Source organism: Neomonachus schauinslandi, chromosome 5, assembly GCF_002201575.2.
Source record: "Neomonachus schauinslandi chromosome 5, ASM220157v2, whole genome shotgun sequence".
NCBI lineage: Eukaryota > Metazoa > Chordata > Mammalia > Carnivora > Phocidae > Neomonachus > Neomonachus schauinslandi.
The window spans coordinates 45425771-45449909 of record NC_058407.1 but is presented as its reverse complement, the minus strand read 5'-3'; the positions used below and the strand labels follow the sequence as shown (position 1 = coordinate 45449909).

At 41.2% G+C, this 24139-nt stretch overlaps 1 protein-coding gene across 3 annotated transcripts in view; it reads left to right on the top strand.

The window, feature by feature from the left end:
- Positions 1-24139, top strand: part of LGR5 (leucine rich repeat containing G protein-coupled receptor 5) — a 126091-nt gene that overhangs the window by 67600 nt on the left and 34352 nt on the right. For all 3 annotated transcript variants that reach the window (XM_044914758.1, XM_044914757.1, XM_021678587.2), the window contains exons 3-4: positions 7700-7771; positions 15326-15397. In XM_044914758.1, coding sequence (XP_044770693.1) covers positions 7700-7771; positions 15326-15397 — 144 coding nt within the window. The remainder of the gene's footprint in view (positions 1-7699; positions 7772-15325; positions 15398-24139) is intronic.

The following is a 24139-nucleotide window of genomic DNA, read 5'->3' as shown; positions in this document are numbered from 1 at the left end:
TTTATTTATTTATTTATTTATTTATTTATTTATTTATTTATTTATTTATTTAGAGAGAGTGGGTGTAGCAGAGGAAGAGGTAGAGAGAAAATCTCAAGCAGACTCCCTGCACGGAGCCCAACTCAGAGCTCCATCTCACGACCCTGAGATCATGACCTGAGCAGAAAATCAGGAGTCTGACTCCTAACAGACTGAGCCACCCAAGCGCCGCAGAAATGTCTTCTTTTAAATCATAAGGGTTATCACATTCAAGTTCATTCTCTCTGATTATTTAAGCAGCCCTGCTGTTACATAACTTCCATGCTCCCTAAGAGAAGACTAGATTACATTTAAATAAAACTGGGAAAGCTACATAAAACCTTTCTGAGCTTTGGTATCTTTACCTACAAAATATGGAGTGTAATAATCTCTGATCTACCTCCTGATATGAAGTATGGGAAATGCTTTTAAAATGTTACATGGGAGCTGGGGGGCACCTGGGTGGTTCAGTCGGTTAGGTGTCGGACTCTTGGTTTTAGCTCAGGTCATGATCTCAGGGTCATAGGATTGAGCCCCACATTGGGCTCCATGCTCAGCAGGGCGTCTGCTTGAAGATTCTCTCCCTCTGCCCTCCCCCAACGCACACTTGCTCCCCGCTCCAAAATAAATAAATAAATAAATCTTTTAAAAAAATGTTACATAGGGGCACCTCGGTGGCTCAGTCAGTTAAGCATCTGACTCTTGATTCTGGCTCAGTTCATGATCTCAGGGTGGTGAGATGGAGCTCCATGTCAGGCTTCATGCTTAGCAGGGAGTCTGCTTGAGATTCTCTCTCTCCCTCTCCTTCTGCCCCTCCACTCCCCCACAAAAAATAAATCTTTAAAAAAATGTTATGTAAAAAATAATGATGAAATAAAATGTTAGTAATGTGTAATAAAGAAATCCTATACTAAACAAGAAGAAAACAGGAGGGTAGAGGGAGGATGAGGGGAAAGAATGAAGGTAAGTAGGAAATGCACATGTAACAGAAAAACAATTTGAGGGCAGAAAAAACTTCTGTGAAAGAACCCTATCATTTTTTTTTAAGCTTTTATTTATTTATCTGACAGACAGAGACACAGCAAGAAGGAACACAAGCAGGGGGAGTGGGAGAGGGAGAAGCAGGCTTCCCGCGGAGCAGGGAGCCCGATGCGGGGCTCGATCCCAGGACCCTGGGACCATGACCTGAGCCAAAGGCAGACGCTTAACGAATGAACCACCCACCCCAGAAACCTATCATTTTAAAAGAATAAGTGAAATGAGACCCAGGGAAGTTAAGGGACTTTTATTAAGCTTTACTGTACACTAATGGTGAGAAGGAAGAAAACCAAAAAGGGAAAGGGGGAAAAAAAAAAACCCTAAGAATTACAAGGCAAAAGTTTCTCACAAGAACTGACCCAGGAGGCCTGGTAGAACTTGCCAGGCCCTCTCACTTAGCTCTGCAAATGCTCTTCTGCCTTTGGAACTCCGCCAGGGAAACCCACGTTGGAGCATGGTTCCCCGCACAGTAATTTTCCTGAGGCTCTCAGCCAGAGCACAGGGTCGAGCACCCCTAGAACTCACCGTGCACACTCCATTTTACCCACATGCTTCTCCCTCTCCATGCCAACATCCAGAGGGGAGAAATCAGAAATTAGAGGTCGCATCTGATTGCTTTGCTCTCGTCCCTCCATTTTTTACAAAATGAAGCTACCAAAAAAAAAAAAAAAATCCTTTAGATTTCTTTAGAGATTCAAACTATCATAGAGATTAAAAGAAACATAGACTCTCAAAGATATTTTAATTGGTTGTTAAACACCAAAACATCTACTCATCTGATTTAGTTGAAGAGGCATGTGTCTACTATAACTTGATTTTTTTTTTCTTTTTATGGTAGCTGAGTCAGTAACACTAACAACAGCGGGACAATCTGAGTGTTACATGTGGAGCAGTATCTTTAAGAATAAACACGTTTTTTAGATCATATAAAAAATATAAAAGTTTTCCTTAATAAGTTGTATCTTATTATAGAAATGAAGATGATGGAAGAGATATTCCCATGAAATAATTTTAGAAACAGGAAAAAAAAATCCAACTCTCAGACAAATGGTATGTGGGTCTCTGGGGTTGGAACATAGTTGCCAGAGATTTGTTAGTTCAGATCGTCACAGGAAAGATTTGTGTGCAGTTCTAATTATTCATGTATTCATTTGAGAGCCATTTCCCCCCTATACTCTATATGTATTTAATTTTAGAATTACTAAAACCGTCCCACATGGTAAAGAAATGAGAAGGATCCAATGATTTCCTTAAACTGTTGTTTTTTGTCGATGAGATAGATCTTCCACCAGCCCTGCAAATAGCTAAGAGCACATCATAAATTCCTTTAAGACAAACTCCCCTCATAACACAGGTTCATGGTTCCACAGGTTAGTTCTGAATACAGACTCAAGGGCTCTGAAAGTCCTTGCCCAGAAAAGAAAATGCAAGAGAAGTAAGCTAGACGTCAGGAAATGTAACAGAAAAGTATCTGCCCTAACAATAATTTCAACTAATAAAATAAATAAAGTTTTTACTCCCTCGTTTTCATTTCCAAAGTCAACGTCTCAGGAACCATCGAAGCTACGTGATGACAATGGACACATGAGCAGCAATAGGAGTTAAGCATTCATTTGAAAGCTGTGCCCTAGTATGGTGATTAACATAACATAATAAAAAAAAAAAAAAAGAAGGAAAGCTGTGCCCTAGAACTCCGAAATGTACTGTTGAAGTTAGGACCGTGAACAGGGATAGTTAGGGACTTTTTGGCGAAAATAACCGTTCTTAGTAAGCCCAGTCTGATTAGTTAAGTCATATGTGGTCATCAACCAAGCCTGAGTCTGTCTTAATTCACTAAACAGCTCTTAGTCACACACAGTTCATTACTTCAGTGTTACACGTAGTACTTTGGGTAACTACGCAAATGACCGTGCGTTATAGATAATATAACCATAAATGTAAAATGTTGCTCTTTTTTGGCTGCCTACATGTCGCCCTGCCCCTAGTGGGTTGCCTGGTTGGATTTTTCTTTCTTCTGCACCAGATCCCACCACATCTGGCCACCTCTGCCCTGGGGCGCTGCAACAGCATCTCCCACAGCATCTCCCACCTGAACTGCTCCGGTCACCCCTGTGGCTTCCACTCCACTCTCCCCTTTAAGAGCTCCCATCAGAGGGACCACTTTATTTTTCTTTGAAGATTTTATTTATTTATTTGTCAGAGAGAGAGAAAGCACAAGCAGGGGGGACGGCAGACAGAGAGAGAAGCAGACTCCACACAGCAAGGAGCCCGATGCGGAACTCGATCCCAGGACCCTGAGATCATGACCTGAGCCGAAGGCAGACGCTTAACCAACTGAGCCACCCAGGCACCCCCAGAAGGACCACTTTAAAACAGAAGTCTGATCGCATCCCCTCTCCTGGCCAGAGTCCTTCCCGTGGCCTCCAGAACCCTGCGTGAAGTGGCCCTGGACACCTCTCCACACTCCCCGCCCCGGCACTCGCTCTCTGTGTCATTCCACCCCAGCCCTGCTGGCCTCCTCACAGCTTCGGGACCCCCCCAGGCCCACTCCCAGTGCAGGGCTCTTGCACGACTTTCCCTTCACATACATACCTGCATGTCTCAGGCCTCTGCTGAAATGCCCACTCAGCAGACAGGCTTCCCTGCACATCGGATCTGAAAGAACCGCCCACTGTCCTCCACATTGCTCTCATCCCCTCGCCTTGGATGTTTTTTTCAGAGTCTGTTTTGTGTGGTGGCCTTCCTTTGTGTTTCCGTTAATGACCGTCTCTCCACATTAGAAAGGGAGCTCCGTGCGGTCAGCGTCTTTACCCATCTGGGGATCACTGCTGCATCTCTGCACCGACCGCAGCACCCGCACAGGGCAGGCCCTCTGTCAATACTTGTCGGATCTGCAAAGATTGCTTGAAGGAATGATAAAATAAACGTCTTCCGACTTTAGCGTGACTGTTCGAAACAGCAACATGCAATGGCTGTGAGCGTTCAGGGGTGCCAAGAGCAAGCTCATGATATAAGGACAAAAGGGAGATGAGGAGAGGAGAGTGGATGTGGCAGTTTGGAACGGTTTTGCAAACCTGGCTCCTGAAGCCCGGCATCTAGAAAGGTCTCGAACAGCAGAGGTTTACTAGCCTTGCCAGCTACATAATCCTTCGATCACGGACTTGTTTGCAGAGGGCAACAAGGGATCACACTGATTCTGTTACTCATCCGAAGAGGACGCCAGGGCGAGGGGACCGCTCTGCTCCCTAAAGTCACCCAGGGGCTCGGGTTCCTTCTGGCTCTTTCGCTGCCCTTGTTTTGCCTTCGGTGGAGTGTTCTCCACACCAGAATCCTTAGTGCTGTCTCACCAGTACCACTTCTGCAGGAATTTCCTGTAATAGACAAAATTGGGGGTAAGCAGATTCCTTCTAAGGAGGTGACAGGGGAGTTTTCACACCTCACTTTCATTCACACCCAAACTTGGTTGCATTACCACGTTTAGATGTAAGGAAGGCTGGGAAGTGTAGTCTCTAGCTGGGTGACCACACACTCTGCTAAAACTCAGGGTAGGGGGTACTATTCTAGAAGGAGGGGGCAGTGGATGCCGGGGACAGTTAGTCATCTCTACTCAAATGATTAGTTGGACACTACTGGAGCAGCCTATTCTGTTTCAGACACTATGCAAGGCCCTATAATGGATACAGAAAGAATTCCCACTTTCAGGGGAATGTGTGTGACAAGACAGGTACACGCTGTCACGCAAGGTAGCCAGCAAACCCATAGAGAGGCACAAAGTGCTACCAAAGTGGTTCAAAATAGAGAGCTGGCCCATCCATTTGGAAAGCTAAGAAATGAAATTGCTTTGAGAGACAGCAAGGGAGAGGAGGAAGAACATTTTAGATAGAGCAAAGGACCAGAAGGGAGATGGTGGATGGCACAGCTAAGAAAAGCAAGCCTCATAGTTTCATTGAGCTACATCATAGAACACAGATCAGGGAATTATGGAGAGGAAGCTGAGGACTTTGCATTTCTTTTCATTTGTGAAGGGTTTTGAATAGGGGAGTGATATAATCAGAGTTGGCTTTGCAAAGATGGTGGTGGACACAGAATGAGTGGGCGTAGGGAGGGATTCAGTGTGGGAGACTGGATGGAAGGCCAGTTGTGATAGTCTAAAGAGGGTTTTCTAGTAAGACAACTTTATAGGAAATAAAAAAAACACTTCTGAAACCACCCTGGTTAAATATTAGCTGAATTCCATGTTATGGGCATACATTTATTGAATGCCTTACTATGCTCTAGGCTAGTGGCCTTCAAACTTGTCTGACCCCTATACATTTCTTCCCCTCAATCCAGTGTCACAAACATGTTTCAAAACAAAGCTTTCATAAAATGATACTTTTCTACTAGAGTAGAAAATGCAATCTGTTGTTTTTCTACTCTCTTTTTTTTAATTCTATCCCAAGCCACTAAATTTATTTACAGGTTGAGAAAGACGTCTTTAGGCACCATGAGGAAGGCAGGAGGAGTACCATATAAGAGCTATCTGAATCTTAACAAAATTATATTTGTTAAGAGAAGGAAAATAGGCACAAACACAAGTAAACATAAGATGAGAGAGAGAAGTCCTAGAGTTCAGGAGCTAGAAGGGACCTGAGTAGCTACCTTATCTTACTGTTTCATGTAATTAGTGAGAAAATGAAGCTCAGAAGTATAAACTTACTTAACAGCTCACAGCAAGTTGGTGGTGCAGACCCGAAATAGGCAGACCTTCTTGGCAGATTCAAGTCTCTTGTTATATATTTTAAAATTAAAAAAAAAAATAAAAGCAAGATTACAAAAATTGTGATACATTTTCATTTTAAGTCAATTTAATTTGGATCGAGCAAATTATGCTTTCTAATACACATACCAAAAATGCTATTCAGAGGTGCTGCTTGTGAGATAATATTTATTTCAATACTCACAGCTTGGTGGTGGTGCAGACTAGCCCTGGGACACATATTTGAAGTTGTATGCTGAATGGCTTATTTCAGTCCCGTCGGTGGAGCTCAGCGGAACTGAATTATCTCTCATTTGGAGATAATATCAAAATACAAATTTGAGGCTGTTTGGCCCTTCAGGAATAAGCACTAGTCCGAGTGGGCCACTCCACCCTTTTACTCCAACCTCCATCTCTGTCAAGGAAACATGAGGGTGTCTTGATTGCCGGTTTTACCCACCCTTCTACAATGTGATCAGCTCCTTAAAAGGTTCTGTGCTCTTCTGAGTCACTGTGTTGTTCTCGGATTTTCCATTTTGTGGAACCATCTAACACCTGAGGTTATGGCTTTGATGTGATTGCCAAAAAAGTACTGAACCAGGTACTTCCGGTACCACACCTTGTCCATCTTTTTGCGTAAGTTCTCACCCTGACTGTTTCCCACTTAGAAAAATATTATATACTCTTTAAATTTTACCAGTTAATGATGTCAAAACTTTCTACTAAATAAACCTTACTAATGTCTCTCATACTGAACACTCTTTATTGTTTTCAATTTTTTAAGCATAATACCATTTTGAAATACAATTCCAATTAAACCGTTGATTAAAATACTCTACCCTTTTCTGATAGAGTTTAGAAAAAACTGACTGTGAATGTAGTGATCCGAAGGAGCATGTGCACCCCAATATCTATAGCAGCAATGCCCACAATAGCCAAACTATAGAAAGAGCCTAGATGTCCATCAACAGATGAATGGATAAAGAAGATGTGGTATATATACACAATGGAATATTATGCAGCCATCAAAAGGAATGAGATCTTGTCATTTGCAACAACGTGGATGGCACTGGAGGGTGTTATGCTGAGTGAAATAAGTCAATCAGAGAAAGACAAGTATCATATGATCTCACTGATATGAGGAATTTGAGAACCAAGACAGAGGATCATAGGGGAAAGGAGGGAAAAATGAAACAAGACGAAACCAGAGGGGGAGACAAACCATAAGAGACTCTTAATCTCAGGAAACAAACTGAGGGTTGCTGGAGTGGAGGGGGGTGGGAGGGATGGGGTGACTGGGTGATGGACATTGAGGAGGGTAGGTGCTATGGTGAGCACTGTGAATTGTGTAAGACTGTTGAATCACAGACCTGTACCCCTGAAACAAATAATACATTATATGTTAATTAGAAAAAGAAAAAACTGACTGTGATAGTCTGCATTCTTATTTGCCAGATTTAGCAAGAAAGTTGGGTATTTTGTGGGATAATTGTAATGGAAATATACTTATGTTTGATTATCTGATTTATTTAGACTTCTACAGAAAAACTGTAAAAATCATGTGACAATCACAGTTTGACATTACAATTTTTGAAGATTATTATACGGCGCTAACTTTTGTATAAAATTTTTTAGAAAGGAGAGCTACATATATAGTCTAAGCTATTAAATGATTTAGTGTAAAAATAGATAATTTATCATATTTCTTTGTAGGCACTTCTTTTGCCAGCCTTTTGATTAGAAATTTACAGAAGTTTTTCAAAAAATATATCAGGACAAAGTTCTCTACAGTTGTTTTTGGCATTTGTGGTTTGAACAAAATTCTGTTGCATTTCTTAACAACTAAATGAATTCCACATGAAGAGAACTATGCTCACTGTCTCTCTTCTCCCTTGAAACCCACAGACGTCTTGCCGGAAATGCTTTGACATACATTCCCAAGGGAGCATTCGCTGGCCTTTACAGTCTTAAAGTTCTGTAAGTAAGCAGGGTCTTATTTGTTATATTTATTTTTTATTTGTTATATTTCTGATTTTAGTGTCAAGTGGATGCTAACTAACTTGTAAAGACTGAATCCCTCTAATAAGCTATTTAGAACCATCAGCTAATTCACTTAAAATCAAGTCTACTTTTTTGGTACCATAGGACCGCATTATACCTGGCTGGATTCATGTGTGAAAAAAATGTCCATCCCTCCTGTTCTAATTTAATTTCTAAAATTGCCTCTAAAGAAGCAACTTACCAAATTGGACTTTTAAGAAGCTATTTCCCTTTCCTTTTGGGTAATGAAGTTGGGGACAGTTTCTTGAATCATTCTGATCACCAAGTGAATAAATCATTATGATGCTGACATAATGAGACCACAGCCTCAAAACATTTGTCATGCTTGTTTCCTTATAATGCACTGAATAAGGATTAGCTAAAACACGACCAAGTTTATATTCCACTTGTGAATAGAGAAAAGCCGAGTGCGTAACAGATACACTGAGTAGTTATTTAATTGAGAATTATTCATTCATTGAGACTTGTAAAAGTAGTATTCTTATTATTTAATACCCAACTTCCCAGTTTGTTCATCAGAAAACTCATTATTATTGAATACCTCCTTCTAGTACTCATTGCTTAATTTTTTTTCACTTTATTCTGTGTGGGAAAAAAAATCACCTAGGTAGAGAAAATAGGTAGCATAAGTTAAAAGTCATACCACAAAAATTTTATCTCAGAGAATATCCTGAATTTACTTCCTTTCTTTGAGATAAAAGTTATGAACTCTAAGAAGGCATTTCATATATTTCTCCTTAATGGAAAATGTATTTCATTGACCTGAGGGATACAGAGGCTATTAGAAAAGCAGTTTTATTTAAATTCAACATTTTGTTAAAAACCAAATTTAACAGCAGAACCATCGCTTGGTCTGCTTAGGCGGTTGAGTTTGGTCCCCCCTACCGTTGTTTTTTCTATTAGGCAGAAATATTTTTAAGTTGTCCTATTACCAAATCCTCATGTTAATTCATTATGTGGTAAAATTCTGAGCTGTAGCACCAACTCTTTAATGCACCTATATCTCCATGAACTCAGCAAACCATTCAAAATGCATCAGAAATAAATCGAGTTTAGGTAAGACAAATAAAATGATGTTTTTTCAATGTTGAGATATATACCACAAAGCATTTTGGATACTTGTTAAATAAGTTATACTACAATCAATTATTTTAATTCACTTAACAAAATGTATTTTGGGTGTACTGAGCTAGAGAGAGAGAGAAAGTTTGTGTGTGTGTGTGTGTGTGGCATTGAACAGATTATTGCTAAAAATACGAAGATCAGTAAGTATGGTCCATACCCTTGGAGAGTTTATACTGTAGTGATAGGTTGTGGGATCAGGATAGTAGGACAAACACAAACAAACAGATCTCTGATTCATCTGAAAAGCGTGTCTAGAGATATATGCAGGGCACTGTGGAACTCCAGAGGTTGGGAAACATTTAGTCTGGTCTGGTGGTTCAGATTTGCTTCCTGTAAGAGATAGAAAGGGTCCCAGAGATCCTGCGTGTCATGTCAAATATGCATGGGCATGATCGTGTTCTAGGTGTGATGAGGAACCAGGGAAAAGTTGTAAGCACAGGCATGGCACTTTCAGACTTTGCAGATCTCTGTCCATGTGAAGAGGGATCTAGAGGAGCAAGACCCCTGCCAGGAATTGAATTCACTCTTCCTTTTACTTTGCTGACTTAAACACTAATATTCAATGAGCAAATTCAATCGTCAAATATTTTGAAAGTATTTTGGTAGGAGAACAATGGTTCTCAACCATGGTCATTCTGCCTGCCACAGAGTGTTTTGGAAACTTGTGGGGACGTCTTTGGTTTTCCAGATGATTGGCATGAAGTAAACTGTCCTGTGATGTGCTACTCAGTATCCATCTAGACCTCTAATCTCATTTCCCTGTTCTTGTCCAGAATAGCTTCTGCTCATGGTGTTTCTCTCATGCCAGCCTTATTCATTAAAAGGAGAGGCAAACATCTGACTCGTTCATAAATATGTCTCCTATCTGAACATCATGTGTGTAATGATACATGTATCACTTTATTATAAATCTCTTTTATTTGTCCTTCATAATATAGTTAGGGCAGTACATTATATTGATCTTTTCCTTCAAAATGATGTATGTAAATAGGCTATATTTTAATGAATTTTATCTAAATATAAGAGATGAGGTATTATAAAATATTTGGTATTAAAGGGAGAATTGGGTCCAATAGGGTTAAGACCGAACTAGAGGTAAAATGCAGAAGAAGACAAGTCTGTTTCTATGCTCATGACAACTTTTCCAAATGTTTTATAAAGTCCAAAAGTCATTGGAAGAAAGAAGTAACTGATTACAGTATAGCATGGTAAGAAAGGTAATATAAAAGTTATATTCATCTGGGTCTCTGACCAGCATAGAGAAGATTAAAAAAAGAGAGAGAGAATAGTAAGCCAGTCCATTGAGAAAATAAAGATAGCAACAGCCCTCCTTGACTAGGACTCTGTTATATCTGAAATCTTGCTACTGTGAACTCTGGAAGATCACTAATATTTAAGATTTCCTCTGTATATTGGCCTCATAAAAAAAATAAGTTATTGGTTCTGCATTGCAAAATACCCAGTCCAGTGGAATTCTGAACCAGGCTCTCTTCAGCCAAGGTTCATTTTCTTGTGTAAGCTATTCAGTCAAGGAATGGCTTCTCATCCTGCCCCCCAGCGCAAGAACCAAAGCCATGTGGAGGTGATGGGTAAAACTAACTGGGGAAAAGTACAAGTAGCCAAAATTCTCTCATTCCCACGTAGACTTACAACAGAGTCTCAGCAGTTACTTGATATCTAAACAGAACAATTAGGCAGAAGGAATACCAAAGGATCAAGCTATCGATGTGATGAAGACCCCTTATAACATATGATTTCATCTCCCTCTGCTGCACTGTACCTGTTCTCGGTTAGTCCTGTTGGCGAAAAAGATAACCAAACATTGTGTTATTAAGAAGCATGGGATGCTGTAGGAAATAGTGAATATTTTAAATTTTAATAATTTAAATGTATTTAGATTTTTAATACATTTTAAAATAAATTTTAAAAATAAAAACATTTTTAAATTTTAATATTTTAAAATCAGGGAAAGAAATTAAGAAAATATGCAACCATCCTTTGTCTCTAGAGAAAGTGCTTTATTTTCTTTTGTCCCCCGTAAGCGAATGATAAAAAACGAAGCTAAAAGTGCCTAAACGCATATTCAGTTTACAGTGCTTTCTGCTTATATTCAATGCACTGAATAAAGGAATATTTGCAAAAGAAATCAGCAGCCATGTTGTGAATGCTTTCTGTTTTAATTGCACTCCATAGTGCTGTAAACCCTTTAATTGTTTTGTCTCCCACTAGGATATCTTAAACAAAAACAGAATTTTCTAATTAATTCACTGGAGACTTATAAGGATATAATGGAGATAACTTGCTCTTGTTTTGTTATTTAAAAGTAATTAAACAGAGGTTATTTTAGGAAGAGCTCAGGACTTAAGTGATTTTTTTAAATTGCGTTTTTGGTATTTTACTGGCAGAAGTAGTTCAAAAATTAAATTGCTGAGTGGTAGTTCAGGGGTAGTTTAAAAATTATCATTAGCAAACCTCACTTAAGTTCTGTTTTCTGAAACCAGATATATGAAACTTCGGAGAGAGTTTGCAACTACTTAATGAAGGAAAACCATCTGAATATCTCTTATCCTCTACTCCAATTTTCCAATTTTTTAGGAATTCCACATTTTAATTGTTTCACTGTTTGGTTAGCAAAGCATAGAAAGACTATTCAATAAATACTTTATAGAGTAATATATTACCTACAAAGTTTAGACATCAATTAAGTCCATTATCTGTGTCTTACCATCATTTAAACTTATCACTCAATTAATGAGTGACTTAGAAGACATTCTGTGGAGTTAAAATTATATAATATATTAAAACTACTTGGAAAAATGTAAAATAACCTAGAAATGTAAAATGTTAATATTCAGGTAAATTATGCAAAATATGGAATTCAAGCTACAATTTTCCCAATTCCCTAACAGGTATGTGAAGCGTGAGATCTTTCTAAAACTTGACTTTGTTCATAAGGAACCAATACATTTGACAATCTTGATTTATGAAATGTTAGTTGAATTCAAGTTTAACAATGAAATTATTTCAGCAAACTATTGGAATACAAGTGACATAATTCTATTCTTTATTAAACAGAGTCTCAGACATGGTAAGAAAAGTATAAATTTTATGACCTTTAAGTATTTTTCATGTCTTATTTGTATACAAATTCACATTTGTATATATGAAAGTGTTATAAATACCTTCATATTTTAATCCTCAAACACCTCATCAACCAGATGATCTTATTCTATTCCCATTATACAGATAAGTGACCAAAGGTCAGAGAGATTAAATGGTTTGCTCCCTAAGACTCAAAACTTAGGCCTTATCTCCAAGGTCAATATAGCCTCAAGTTTAGGTGAAAATACTCTACCAGAAATCACTTAGTCTAGCATAGGGTGGTTCTCAGGTGTAGCACCTTGCCCTCCAGCACCAGTATCACCTGGAAGTTGGTTAGAAATGCACATTCTCTGGCTCTTACCCAGATGTACTGGACCAGAAACTTTGAGGGTGGGGCCCAGCACACTGGGTTTTAACAAGTCTTCCCGTGGAGTCTGATGAACCCCAAAGTCTGAGAACCACTGGCACAGATTTTTTTTTCTGCCCGTTTTATTTTCTGGTTAATTAAAATGTCATATCCAGTATGATCTCATTATATTGTTTTGACAAGGAGTCTGTCAATTCATACAGAAAGGGCCGACCTTTATGGAATGCTTACCGTACAGCAGGGATTGTTCTGTGTACGTTCACTCATCAGATCATCGCAGGAAGCCCTCGGGTGGGTATTATCATTGGTCACTGAGATGTGGAGAAACTGGATGATTTCCCCGAGGCCACTCTGCTAGTGGCAGGGAAGAGGTGGACAGATTCAAGAACCCATTGTCTTACCCATGCCTTAATCAGACCATACACCATACAACCTGAGACTCTGGACCTTCAGCAAATATGCCTCAAGAGAATGCTGCAAGGTGCAGTGGAATGTACATCAAGTTCAGAGTTAGACATACTTGGGGTTGGATCCTAACTAGGCATCTTATGAAAAGAAACTTCCATTGTGGAGAGGAGAGAACCAGGCACATTTTTTCAGAGATTCAAATGTAAGTAGTAGCCTCCTCAGCAGAAATATTTCTGTAAAATGTCTGCTTTCCTAAAATAGTCTTCTGCCTCTGGCTTACAGAGACCATGAAATACAGAGGGAATGGCTGCGAAATTACGGTGTTATAAACATTTATGAATAAGATATCAAAATATAAGGAATCTAATGGGAATTTTTTTTCCTTGCTATTTCCCTGCTAGCAATGATATATTTTTATTTCATTGTTACCGGGTGTTTCTGTTCTGTAGTCCTCACATTCTGAAACTGTTGAATCCAGGCGAACAAAAGCACAAAACTTCACAAAAAGAATTTAGTTTCTATTAAAATATGACCAGACACACAAGAAGAGAGAAGATTTTTTTTTTTTTAAAGATTTTATTTATTTATTTGAGAGAGAGAGAATGAGAGAGAGAGAAAGCACATGAGAGGGGGGAGGGTCAGAGGGAGAAGCAGACTCCCTGACAAGCAGGGAGCCTGATGCGGGACTCGATCCAGGGACTCCAAGATCATGACCTGAGCCGAAGGCAGTCGCTTAACCAACTGAGCCACCCAGGCGCCCGAGAGAAGATTTTTAATAGCTTCCTACTGTATCCATATTTCCATCTGTCTAATTTATATAGTCATCAGAGTGATCCTTTAAAAGCATAAATAAAACAAGTGTTGGTGAGGATGTGGAGAAAGGGGAATCCTTGTACGCTGTTGGTGGGAATGTCAATCGGAATAGCCTCTGGGGAAGACAGTATGGAGCTTCCTCAAAAAATTAAAAATAGAAATACCATATGTTCCAGTAATTCCACTATTGGGTATTTACCCAAGGAAAACAAAAACACTAATTTGAAAAGATATATGCACCCCTGTCTTTATTGCAATGTTATTTACAATAGCCAAGATATGAAAGTAACCTGTGTCCATCAATAGATGAATGGATAAGGAAAAGTGTGTGTGTGTATGTGTGTGTGTGAGAGAGAGAAAGAGAGAGAGAGAGAATATTATGCAGCCACGAAAAAGATGAGATCATGCCATTTGAGACCACGTGGATGGACTTAGAGAGTATTATGCTAGATGAAATAAATCAGACTGAGAAAGACAAATACCACATGATTCCACTCATAAGTGGAATCTGAAAAAATGAATAAACAAACAAAAAGCAGAATCAGGCCTATAAATACAGAGGACAAACTGATGGTTGCGGGGAGGTGGGGGGTGGAGATGGTGAGCAAAATCAGTGAAAGGAAGTAGGAGGTACGGGCTTCCAGTTATGGGATGAATAAGCCACAGGAATAAAAAGCAGAGCGTAAGGAATACAGTCAATGATATTGTAATAGCGATGTATGAAGACAGACGGTTGCTACACTTGTGATGAACATAGCACGATGTAGAAACTTATACATCAGTGAGTTGTACACCTGAAACTGATGTTACATTGTATGTCAACTATAATCAAAATTTTAAAAAGGAAAAACACATAAATTAGAGCATATCATTTCCCTACATAAACCCTTCAACAAGAGTTTCTCATCACACTTAAAGACTTATTGTGGCCGACAAGTCCTCCATGAGATGGCTCAGTTTCTCCCAGCCTCTTGCTCTCGCTCACTCCTCCTTTGCTGCTCCTTGAACGAGTCACGCAAGCTCCCGCCTCTGGGCCTTTGCACTTACTCCTCCCTCTTCTCAGAAATTCTTCCCAGATGTTCACAGAATTTGCTCCATGACTCCATCCTAGTTTCCACTCAAGTACCACCTCCTAAGAAAGATCTTCCCTGACCAACTTTAAGATAAAAATCTCACCCCTTGGGGCACCTGGGTGGCTCAGTCGTTGAGCGTCTGCCTTCGGCTCAGGTCATGATCCCAGGGTCCAGGGGTCGAGCCCCGCATGGGGCTCCCTGCTCGGTGGAAAGCCTGCTTCTCCACTCCACTCTCCCACTCCCCTGCTTGTGTTCCCTCTCTCGCTGTCTCTCTCTCTGTCAAATAAATAAATAAAATCTTAAAAAGGAAAAAATCTCACCCCTTGTAGCCATCCATCCCAAATCCTTGTTTTGTTTTTTGTTCATAGTACCTATCACTTGTCTGATGTTATAGACACATCCATTAATTTTTAATTATCTTTTACTCCACACAGGAATGTAAGCTCCCTAAGGGCCAAGACTTGGTCTGATGCTCTGCTGTTTCCCTGACGCCTAGAACAGTGCCTGGCACTGCTACGGCCAATTATTATTAATTATTGTGAACCTTCTTTAATGTTTTTCTTCGTTTGTTTTCATGTGCAGTATGCTGCAGAATAATCACCTAAGACAGGTACCGACGGAAGCTCTGCAGAATTTGCGAAGCCTTCAGTCCCTGTAAGTATCAATTGCCAATGTTCTCAGGATGAATATGGGAAGGAGCACTGAAATGTCCAAATGACCATTTTCATAAATTCCTTGGTTGGGGACCATACCTAAAGAAGTTGTGAATGAGACTTTTCATTAGAGCAACAATCCTTCAAATCCTCATTAAACAATACGTGTGGGAGGGACCAGTGCTGGAGTTTGGAGTTTCGGGTCAGATACTCAGTCACAGCACCTGCAGTGAAAAGCCTCTTGGATACGCTGGCATCAAGGGACAGAACGTCCAGACGGTTGTCTGGTTGTTCTGCCTTCCCCTGTAATATTTTAGTTCTGGAGTTCAAATCAGAGAGAATGCTTTCTCCTTTTATCTAGAAAAAGGAGTGTCAAAATCTAGACAGCTTAGCATCTTCAGTTTATTCTGTTTTCAGATGATCTGAGCTGCCTTGTAGTAAAATGTTTGCTGAGTCCAATACAGATTTAATTTTTCAAGTTCTGTATGTACCTCAGGGGTCCTCATATCCGTAAACTGAGATCTGATGGTATGTCTTGAAGCCTTGCTGCACAACTTCCCTATCGCCACACACAGACGTACAAGCATACAAACAGTCCCACAGAGAGACTCACACACACCTCAGCTACACACACAGACACACCCACAAACATAACACGGTGGTGGTGTTACTGTTCCTTATTACAAACACACAGTTTTCTGTCAGGAGTCTCTACTCTTCATTGATTTGGAATCTCTGAGTAAATAAAAATTAGTTATTTCTCACAAAAAGAACTTTCTTACGAGCTGGATGTTTTAGAGCTTGGGGTGTAGGCAATTATTCACGGTGATTATTTGGCAAGACTAAGCCATGAGCAGTTGGTTAGTAAATCATCTCATCAGAATGTATCAGTGTTTACAATCTATTGCACAATTTCCAATATATGCGTGTGTAATGTCCGCTTTTATCTTACTTAACACCTGTCAAACAAAATACTGGTTTCTGGTCTAGAATGCTGAGGGAGACGAATGCATTAAAAAAAGGCAAATAAATATTGCAGACTCTAGCTGAAAAGTATTATAAAGAATCCATCAGTTAATAATGGGGGCGCCTGGATGGCTCAGTCAGTTGAACATCCAACTCTTGATTTCAGCTCAGGTCATGATCTCAGGGTTGTGAGATCGAGCCTGATGTCGGGCTCCACCCTCAGAGGGGAGTCTGCTTGAGATTCTCTCTCTCCTTCTCCCTCTGCCCCTCCCCCTCTCCCTCTCCAAAAAAAAAAGAAAGAAAAAAAAGGAATCCGTCAGTTAATAATTACATATAGTTTTTGCTTAATGCCTTTTACTGAGGTGATACAAGAGAAGGAGGAATGTGAGATTGAAGATGATACTTTCCTCCTTTGATCTTTTTTTTTTTTTTTAAATGAAAGCAAATCTGTGCTTGAGACCATTTTAAGCTTTTTAGTCCAGTCAAACAAAGTGACTTCCTAGGTTTTCACGGGCCTATCGATAAACAAGCCCACAAGGGCCCCTTTGTGGCCTGGGACAGGTCTGCTGCCTTTTTAGGGGCTCCCTAAAGCCATCAGAGTATCACTCCTCCTTTATTGCACCAGCATTTTCCTAAAGGGATGGAGCAGTCAGAGAGGCGAAAGGCTCTCAAGTGGGGCTGTCTGTGTAAGGGCGCGGGGTCCAGGGGCTGCTTGAAAAACGAGATAATGGCAGTGGCCAATGGGAACTTTAAACAGCTGTGAGGCAGAAGATACAAGGATAAGAGTTTGTAACCAAAAGCCACTATCAGCTGAAAGAAGATCACAAACAGAACACACACAGAAGTGAACTCTTTGAGAAAGAGAAAACCATGAATCTTTTGTTCACCCAAACTGGGTGGTGCCTCTCTGATAAAGGTGTTCAGATTTGGTTTCTTACCGTCTCGATATTTACTGTTCACCAGGTGTCTCTTGCATTATGGTTTCTGATTCACAAAAAACAATGGTGTCTGAAACCTTATAAGTATGTGTTCCCTGTGAAAAAGCCAAGGGTTAACTTTCTATTTTGATGGTTATCGCATCTAGATAGACCCTCGGCCCCCAGTGCTCGCTGACTTTTATCGGCAGGCTGTGTAATGTTTGTGCAGCCGTCCCTTTGCCCGGAGCGCAGACGGACCCATGGGAGGTGCTGAATGTTGGCAGTGAGCACTATCACGCCACATCTCACATTCTTTGTGCTGCTTGGATACAAGAATTAAGATTTGGCAAAGAGTATCATAAACATAGACTGAGCCACCAACCACACAGACACTGTATTGTACCAGCTGAAGGAGCCCCCCGGCCGGGTTTGCAGGTTGGGGCCACAGCGAGCCCTTTTAAAGTTTTACTGTTGTCCCAGATTCAGGGTGTTTAATAGTCCCTCTCCCGTTTCCTTTAAGCAGATCCGAAAATGAAAGCATTAGTTTTGAGAGGAGTGGTCATTACACACATACATTCCCTATGCGCCTTCCATTCATTTCCCTTCAAGATGCTTCTGTATCAAAACAAGTAACAAAGAGGATGACACCTGTCTGCTCCCTGCTGCCCGCACCCGCACCCAGGACGCCTCCACTCAGTCCCCCGGCTCTTCTTGCACCGCAGTCAAGCCCTTCGCCTGCCCCTCAGCCCTTCTGGTCACGGTTCCTCTTCTTTCTCTCTCCGGAAGTCACTCTATTTCTCTTCACTTGATTATTTGCCTTGTGTTACACGTTCGTGCTCTAAGCGGCACGGGGCACTCCACGGGAGCTGTGAGCACATCAGCCCTGTGCGTGCCCGGCCCTGTCATCTCCAACGGGGGCTCCTCAACCCTGGCTGCAAAGGAGAATCATTCTGGAGAGGCTCAAAGCCTGAGGCTGCACTCTCCCGAGTGTTTTCTAACTGGGGCAATTATAATATGAAGTGCTTTTTAAAGGAGGATTGGGAAGACTGGTGTCCCGCCACGTTCCTGCAGGTGTTCGGCAGATATTCTTCCTGAACCATTTTCAAACCTGAAATCATAACCTCATCCATACTTTGCATTCCAGGATGAACTCATGATGTCCTTAAAATATGAAATAAAAGTCAGGGGTTGCGTTGTTTGTGTTTAATTGAAATAGCTCGGGGCGCCTGGGTGGCTCAGTCGTTAAGCGTCTGCCTTCGGCTCAGGTCATGATCCCAGGGTCCTGGGATCAAGCCCCGCATCGGGCTCCCTGCTCGGCGGGAAGCCTGCTTCTCGCTCTCCCACTCCCCCTGCTTGTGTTCCCTCTCTCGCTGTGTCTCTCTCTGTCAAATAAATAAATAAAATCTTTTAAAAAAAAAAAAGAAAGAAAGAAATAGCTCACATCTGCCTATTAATTCTACTGACAGTCTGGGGCCAATGAAGATAGGAGGCCACATGCTGTGTATTGCCCCGCTATCCGAATGTGTTCACCCCAGCGCGGGCACCTCCGATATCTGCGGAGCTGTGGGCCTCATCTCTGTCTTACTTACTCAAAACTTCATTTTAACAAAATCCTCAGGGGATTGATATGGCTGCTGCCTTTGAGAAATGAACATTTTTATTGTTCTATGACGCTAACAAGTGGTCTACAAACCAAAAGTGGCTGGTAACTACTGAAATAGATCTTTGGTATACTTTGCTCCTCCATATGGACTTGGCTGCATTGAAGATAGTTTAAGAAACCTGATAGGCTAAAATTGGTAATATTGCTGTGAGCAAGAAACGAATTGGGCTCATGTTTCAAGAGATGTAATTTTCCTTTATTGTACATAAACAAACGTTATTGGGCTTTGTTCATAATGAGAACACATAGGTACATTTGTGTTCTTGTAACTCTCTCCTGATGCTTGCAAGTTGTTTGCAAAAAGAACAAGAGGTCAAGCCCATGTGCTGGAGCCCAGTATAGCCCAGAGCCTGCCCCCATACAATATGGCCATTTGCTTCTGACATGGTAATGACTGCCCAGACACCAGTTGGCTTTTTTGTAATGTAATCCAATATAACTTAATTTCCTTTCTGTTTCTTTGGAAGGGAATAGGAAATGTAATCAGAATTCACAATGAGTTGTATTTCACCAAGAAACGTTTGGCATAATAGTCATTTGAGGACCAGGTTCAGATTACAGTGATTTCATAGAAACTCAAACCTTAACCCTCCCATGCCCTCACACCTTTGTGTTTGTAGTTAAGAAATCGGTCTCTGAAAAAAATCAACTGCTTCGTTTGTGAGCAGTCATTAATGACGTTCAGTCATTTCCCCGTCATCAGTGAGGATGATCAAAGACAATGACATCTTCGTGTTTATCCAGTATTATTTATTACATGTTAGTTTTCATCCCAAGTCTCATTCTCACTAGAGAAACTAATTGGGTTGGTACATAGAAAATAAGAGAATTAGACATATCTTTAGTATTGTCTCTATTCTCCAATCGGCTGGTGTTCATCTTCAGAGGATAAGACATTGTTTTAAAACCGAAGAACATAAAACTCCTGCCTGGAACATGATCTGCCCCTGCATCTTGTGATCACACCTTCAGGGCTGCGGACTCCACCCCCGGAACCCTGTGAAATGTTAATAAATTCACCCACTCATTGTGATGGGGTTTTGCTGATAACAGTCCTACAAAAGAGTAAGCGAGAGGACGAGAGGAGGAGGAAGAGGCAGGGTGCTGAGCAGAAAGTCAGGCAAGCCTAGAACCAGCCAGTTTCCTCCCATTAATATCCAGGAGCCTATTGGGTTTCAGACCCTGGATAAAGAATGGGAAGGAAGTACACAAAAGACAAGGTGGTGTAACCAGACAAAAAGAATGCGGAGTGAGGTAACCAAGAGGATAAGTTTAAAAGATCAAAGGGGTTAAAAAAAACAAAACAAAACAATGGTTTTAGTATTAGTGACATTATTCCCTCCACTAAAATAGTCTCCAGAAAGAGAAATTACAAGCTTACACAATAAAAATCATGTTCAATAAATAAAAATTTGGTTTAGTTTGTTTTTTCACCAAGTGCCAACATATCAGATAGGTCTTGGGATGGGGGTGGACTCAGACATTCTAGAGGCCAAGAGTTTTGTCTGTGGCACTGTTGGGTGTTCACTTCACAGAACCACGTGCAAACCAGCACCCCATGAATTGTTATGAGGAGAAGTTTTCCTTGTCTCCCTCCCCCCATTTAAATAGGAGACGAAAACTATTTTTTTTTAAAGATTTTATTTATTTATCTGACAGAGAGAGAGACAACGAGAGAGGGAACACATGCAGGGGGAGCGGGAGAGGGAGAAGCAGGCTTCCCGCCGAGCAGGGAGCCCGATGCGGGGCTCGATCCCAGGACCCTGGGATCATGACCTGAGCCAAAGGCAGTTGCTTAACGACTGAGCCACCCAGGCGCCCCCATGAAAACTATTTTCAAAGGTAAAGGCCTTCCCACGCAATGTTTACAGCAAGTCGGAGCATAGTCTTCAGAATCATATACAAAAAAAATGTGAATACTTAATGCAAGACCCCATGCCTGAGGCTTTCTTACATCAGGTTACCTGCCAGTGCCCTGATCAAATCCCGTCTAGGACAGCAGATAGATAAATAAGAGAGAACATAGACGTTATCCATGAGAAGTCAAATACCACTTTTTGTAGTCTTGTGATGAGAAATGAAGGTTCCCTTTGGAAAGCAGGTTAAACTCTTCGGAGAAGCTAAAGGGATGACACCAATCGGAAGGTGCATTGTGAGGGGGACAAAATGTTTCCCCCTCTTTGGAGGAGGTGAAATCTGTAAGGAGTTGTAAAAAGGCACGTGAAGAAGCAGTAAAGCATGGGAACACTGCCAGGACAAAATCAGAAACACCCAGGGTGTTTAAACCCCCTTGGTTATAAAAGCAGCAGCCCCTGCTAGTTATGAAGTGCTTTTACCTGCAACGTTCCCCTCATCCTCGAAGCAGCCTCCCGAGGAAGGAGCGGAGATGACCCCTTCCTTTGTGAGGAGGAGGCAAAGAGCTCAAAGAGGTTCGATGACCTCCTCAAGGTCATATGGCTGGTAATGGAGTCAGGCTAGAGGTGAGTCTGGGATAAGAACTCTGGTCTCTTTAACTCCCAAATCTGCCCATTTTACTGCCACGCTACCTTGCCCCCCTCCAAAATCCACTGCCGAAAATGGGCACACAGCAGATGCACTAATCTGAGGGAAAAGGGCTTGACAGAATCACATCTTCCCTCTAGACCTATGTTGTGAAGGTTTACAAAAAGAAAGAAACTAGTAACGCTGCAGGACAGAAGTAAATAAGTTGAAGAAGGGAAGAGAACAATATTATTAAAGAGTGGGTCAGTCTGCCTTTTGTAGTGCTCCCTATGCATTCGGTTGTCTGTTCCCTCATCACCTGTGAGGTAGAATTTGTTTCCACTTTCTTGATAAGTAAGTAAATGGTATCTTGTCCCTATTGCAAAGGTGGAAGTTGATTAGAGAAAGACAAGAGGGAAGAACATTCCAGACAGAGGGAAGTATGCTGCACTAACTTGTCGTGGATGGCGGGGAGAGAGGCAGGGGCTAGTACGTCAGGGAACAGAAACGAGGTCCATGTGGCTGAAGCAGGAAGAGAGAGTGAGGTGGGAGAGGTACAAGAAGAGGCAGGTGGGGTCAGACACCTTGAAAGCCACTTGGGACATGCCAAGGATTTGAGTCTTCATTGTGAAAGCAATGGGAATCCACTGGACCAGTTTAGGCAGGAAAGGGCATGATCTGATCTGTGTTACTGAAACAGTCTGGGAGAGAAAGGAGAACTCTTCCAGGATTGGGACAGTGGAGATGGCAAAAGGGAAATGGATTCGAGAAATCTTTAGATGAAATTACGGGTATTTGGTAATGAATTGGCGATGAAGAATGAAGGAGGAAGAGGTGTCAAGGATGATTCCTACATTTCTGGTTTATATAACCATGTGCTTAATGAAGCCCATCACTGAGACAAGAAACACCCACAGAGGGCTACATTTGGGGAAAATAGGGTGGGAAATAATGAGTTTGGTCTTGAACGTGTGTGTTTGTGGAGAAATGACTAAGTAGAAATGTCACGTAAACAGCTTGAAATCCAGATCTGGATCTCAAAGAAAAGTGAAATTTAGGTCAGGTCCTCCTACCATACATTACCCTCCACCTAACACCTCATTGGAATGATTTGATTGTCTGACTACACTTTAGAAAACATGCTCCGTAAATGTTGGATCAACATGTTTAGAAAACATGCTCCATGTCTGCCTGGTTTGCTGTCAGCTCTCCAAGCACCAGGAGCAGGACCTGCAGAAAACACACTCAAGAAACATTTAATGAATTTATTGAACTAAAGCCTCAAACCGTAAGTGATGTTCTAAACATCTGCTAGGGATCAGCTCATCTCCCCCAGTTTGTTGCCCACATTCACTGATCTCGCTGGCTCCAAACTCTTTACCTCTGTGCCTGGCTTCTTCTACCTGCCCTTCCCGAGCTAAGAGTTGGACCCCAATCGTTTCTTCAGGGATTTTGGAGTCGATCTGTCTGCAAGATTTAGCTTTCCACTGTCTCAGCTGAGGACTCTCTGCTCTAAGAATTCAAGGGTTCAGGGCAAACTGGCGGTTGCCAGATGGCCGGGGATGGGGGTGGGGGGGTGGGGGGGTGGAGGAAGCGGTTGGTGGGGGCAGGGATGGGTAAAATAGGTGAAAGGGATTAAGAGGGACAAATTTCCAGTTATAAAATAAATAAGTCAGAGAGGTGAAAAGTACAGCATAGGGAATGTAATCAGTAATCTTGTAGTAATGTGGTGTGGTGACAGATGGTGACTACAACTTACCGTGGTGAGCATTGAGTAATGTGTAGAACTGTTGAATCACTATGTCATACACCTGAAACTAATATAATATGTCAACTATACTGCCATAATAATTTTTTTTTTTAAAGGAGTAGGGTTCAGGGAAGAACCATAATGCTAAGTCTTGTAGGGTTGATGAGATTCAGACAGGCAGGAAGTAGGAGATGCTCATGAATACAAGACTCAGAAGTACTGTGGGAGGGAGCTAAAAAGGGACAACTTGCCTGGGACAGAGAAATAAGAGAAAAGTGTGGCTAGATAAGGTGGATGGTGAGCTTTGAATATCAGATGGGAAGTTTGAGTTTGAAGGGACGGTAGGAGAACCATGGATTCCTAACAGGGGAAGGACATAGAGTGCAGTTTGAGGGAGATTAATCTGGTAGCAGTCTACAGGATTAATAGACGAGATAAGAGATCAAAGGCAAAAGGACCAGCTCAGAGACTGTTGCAGTCATGCAGGTGTTAAGAGATAAGAGACTTAACTAGACAGTGGAAGTGGAGAGATAAAAATAAATCTGGAGGACTTGGTGAATGATTGGCTGGAAGGCTATGGAAGATTTAAAAAATGACCCCCAGATTTCAAACCCTGATGGTACCTGGGAGACAAATGGTGCCCTTGGCCAAAAAAAAAAAAAAAAAAGCCTTTGTTTTCTATGGAGAAAAATGAAACTGAAGAAGTCAATGCTTCTGTTACTCATCTCCCTGTTACAAAATTCACAGCAACAATAACCTCTGAGAAACTGAGTGAGTGACCGCATATAAATTGATTTTAAAATATATTTCTTATTGAAGTTTGCTCTCTTCAATGATGCTGGAGAGACAGAGGTTTGGTTCAGGTAGCTGTTCGTCAAACCAACTGACTAGACTCTAAATTACTGTTCTTTGGTGAGCCTGTAGACTTCATCTCTCCCCACGCTGCAGAGATGAGAAAAATTCTTT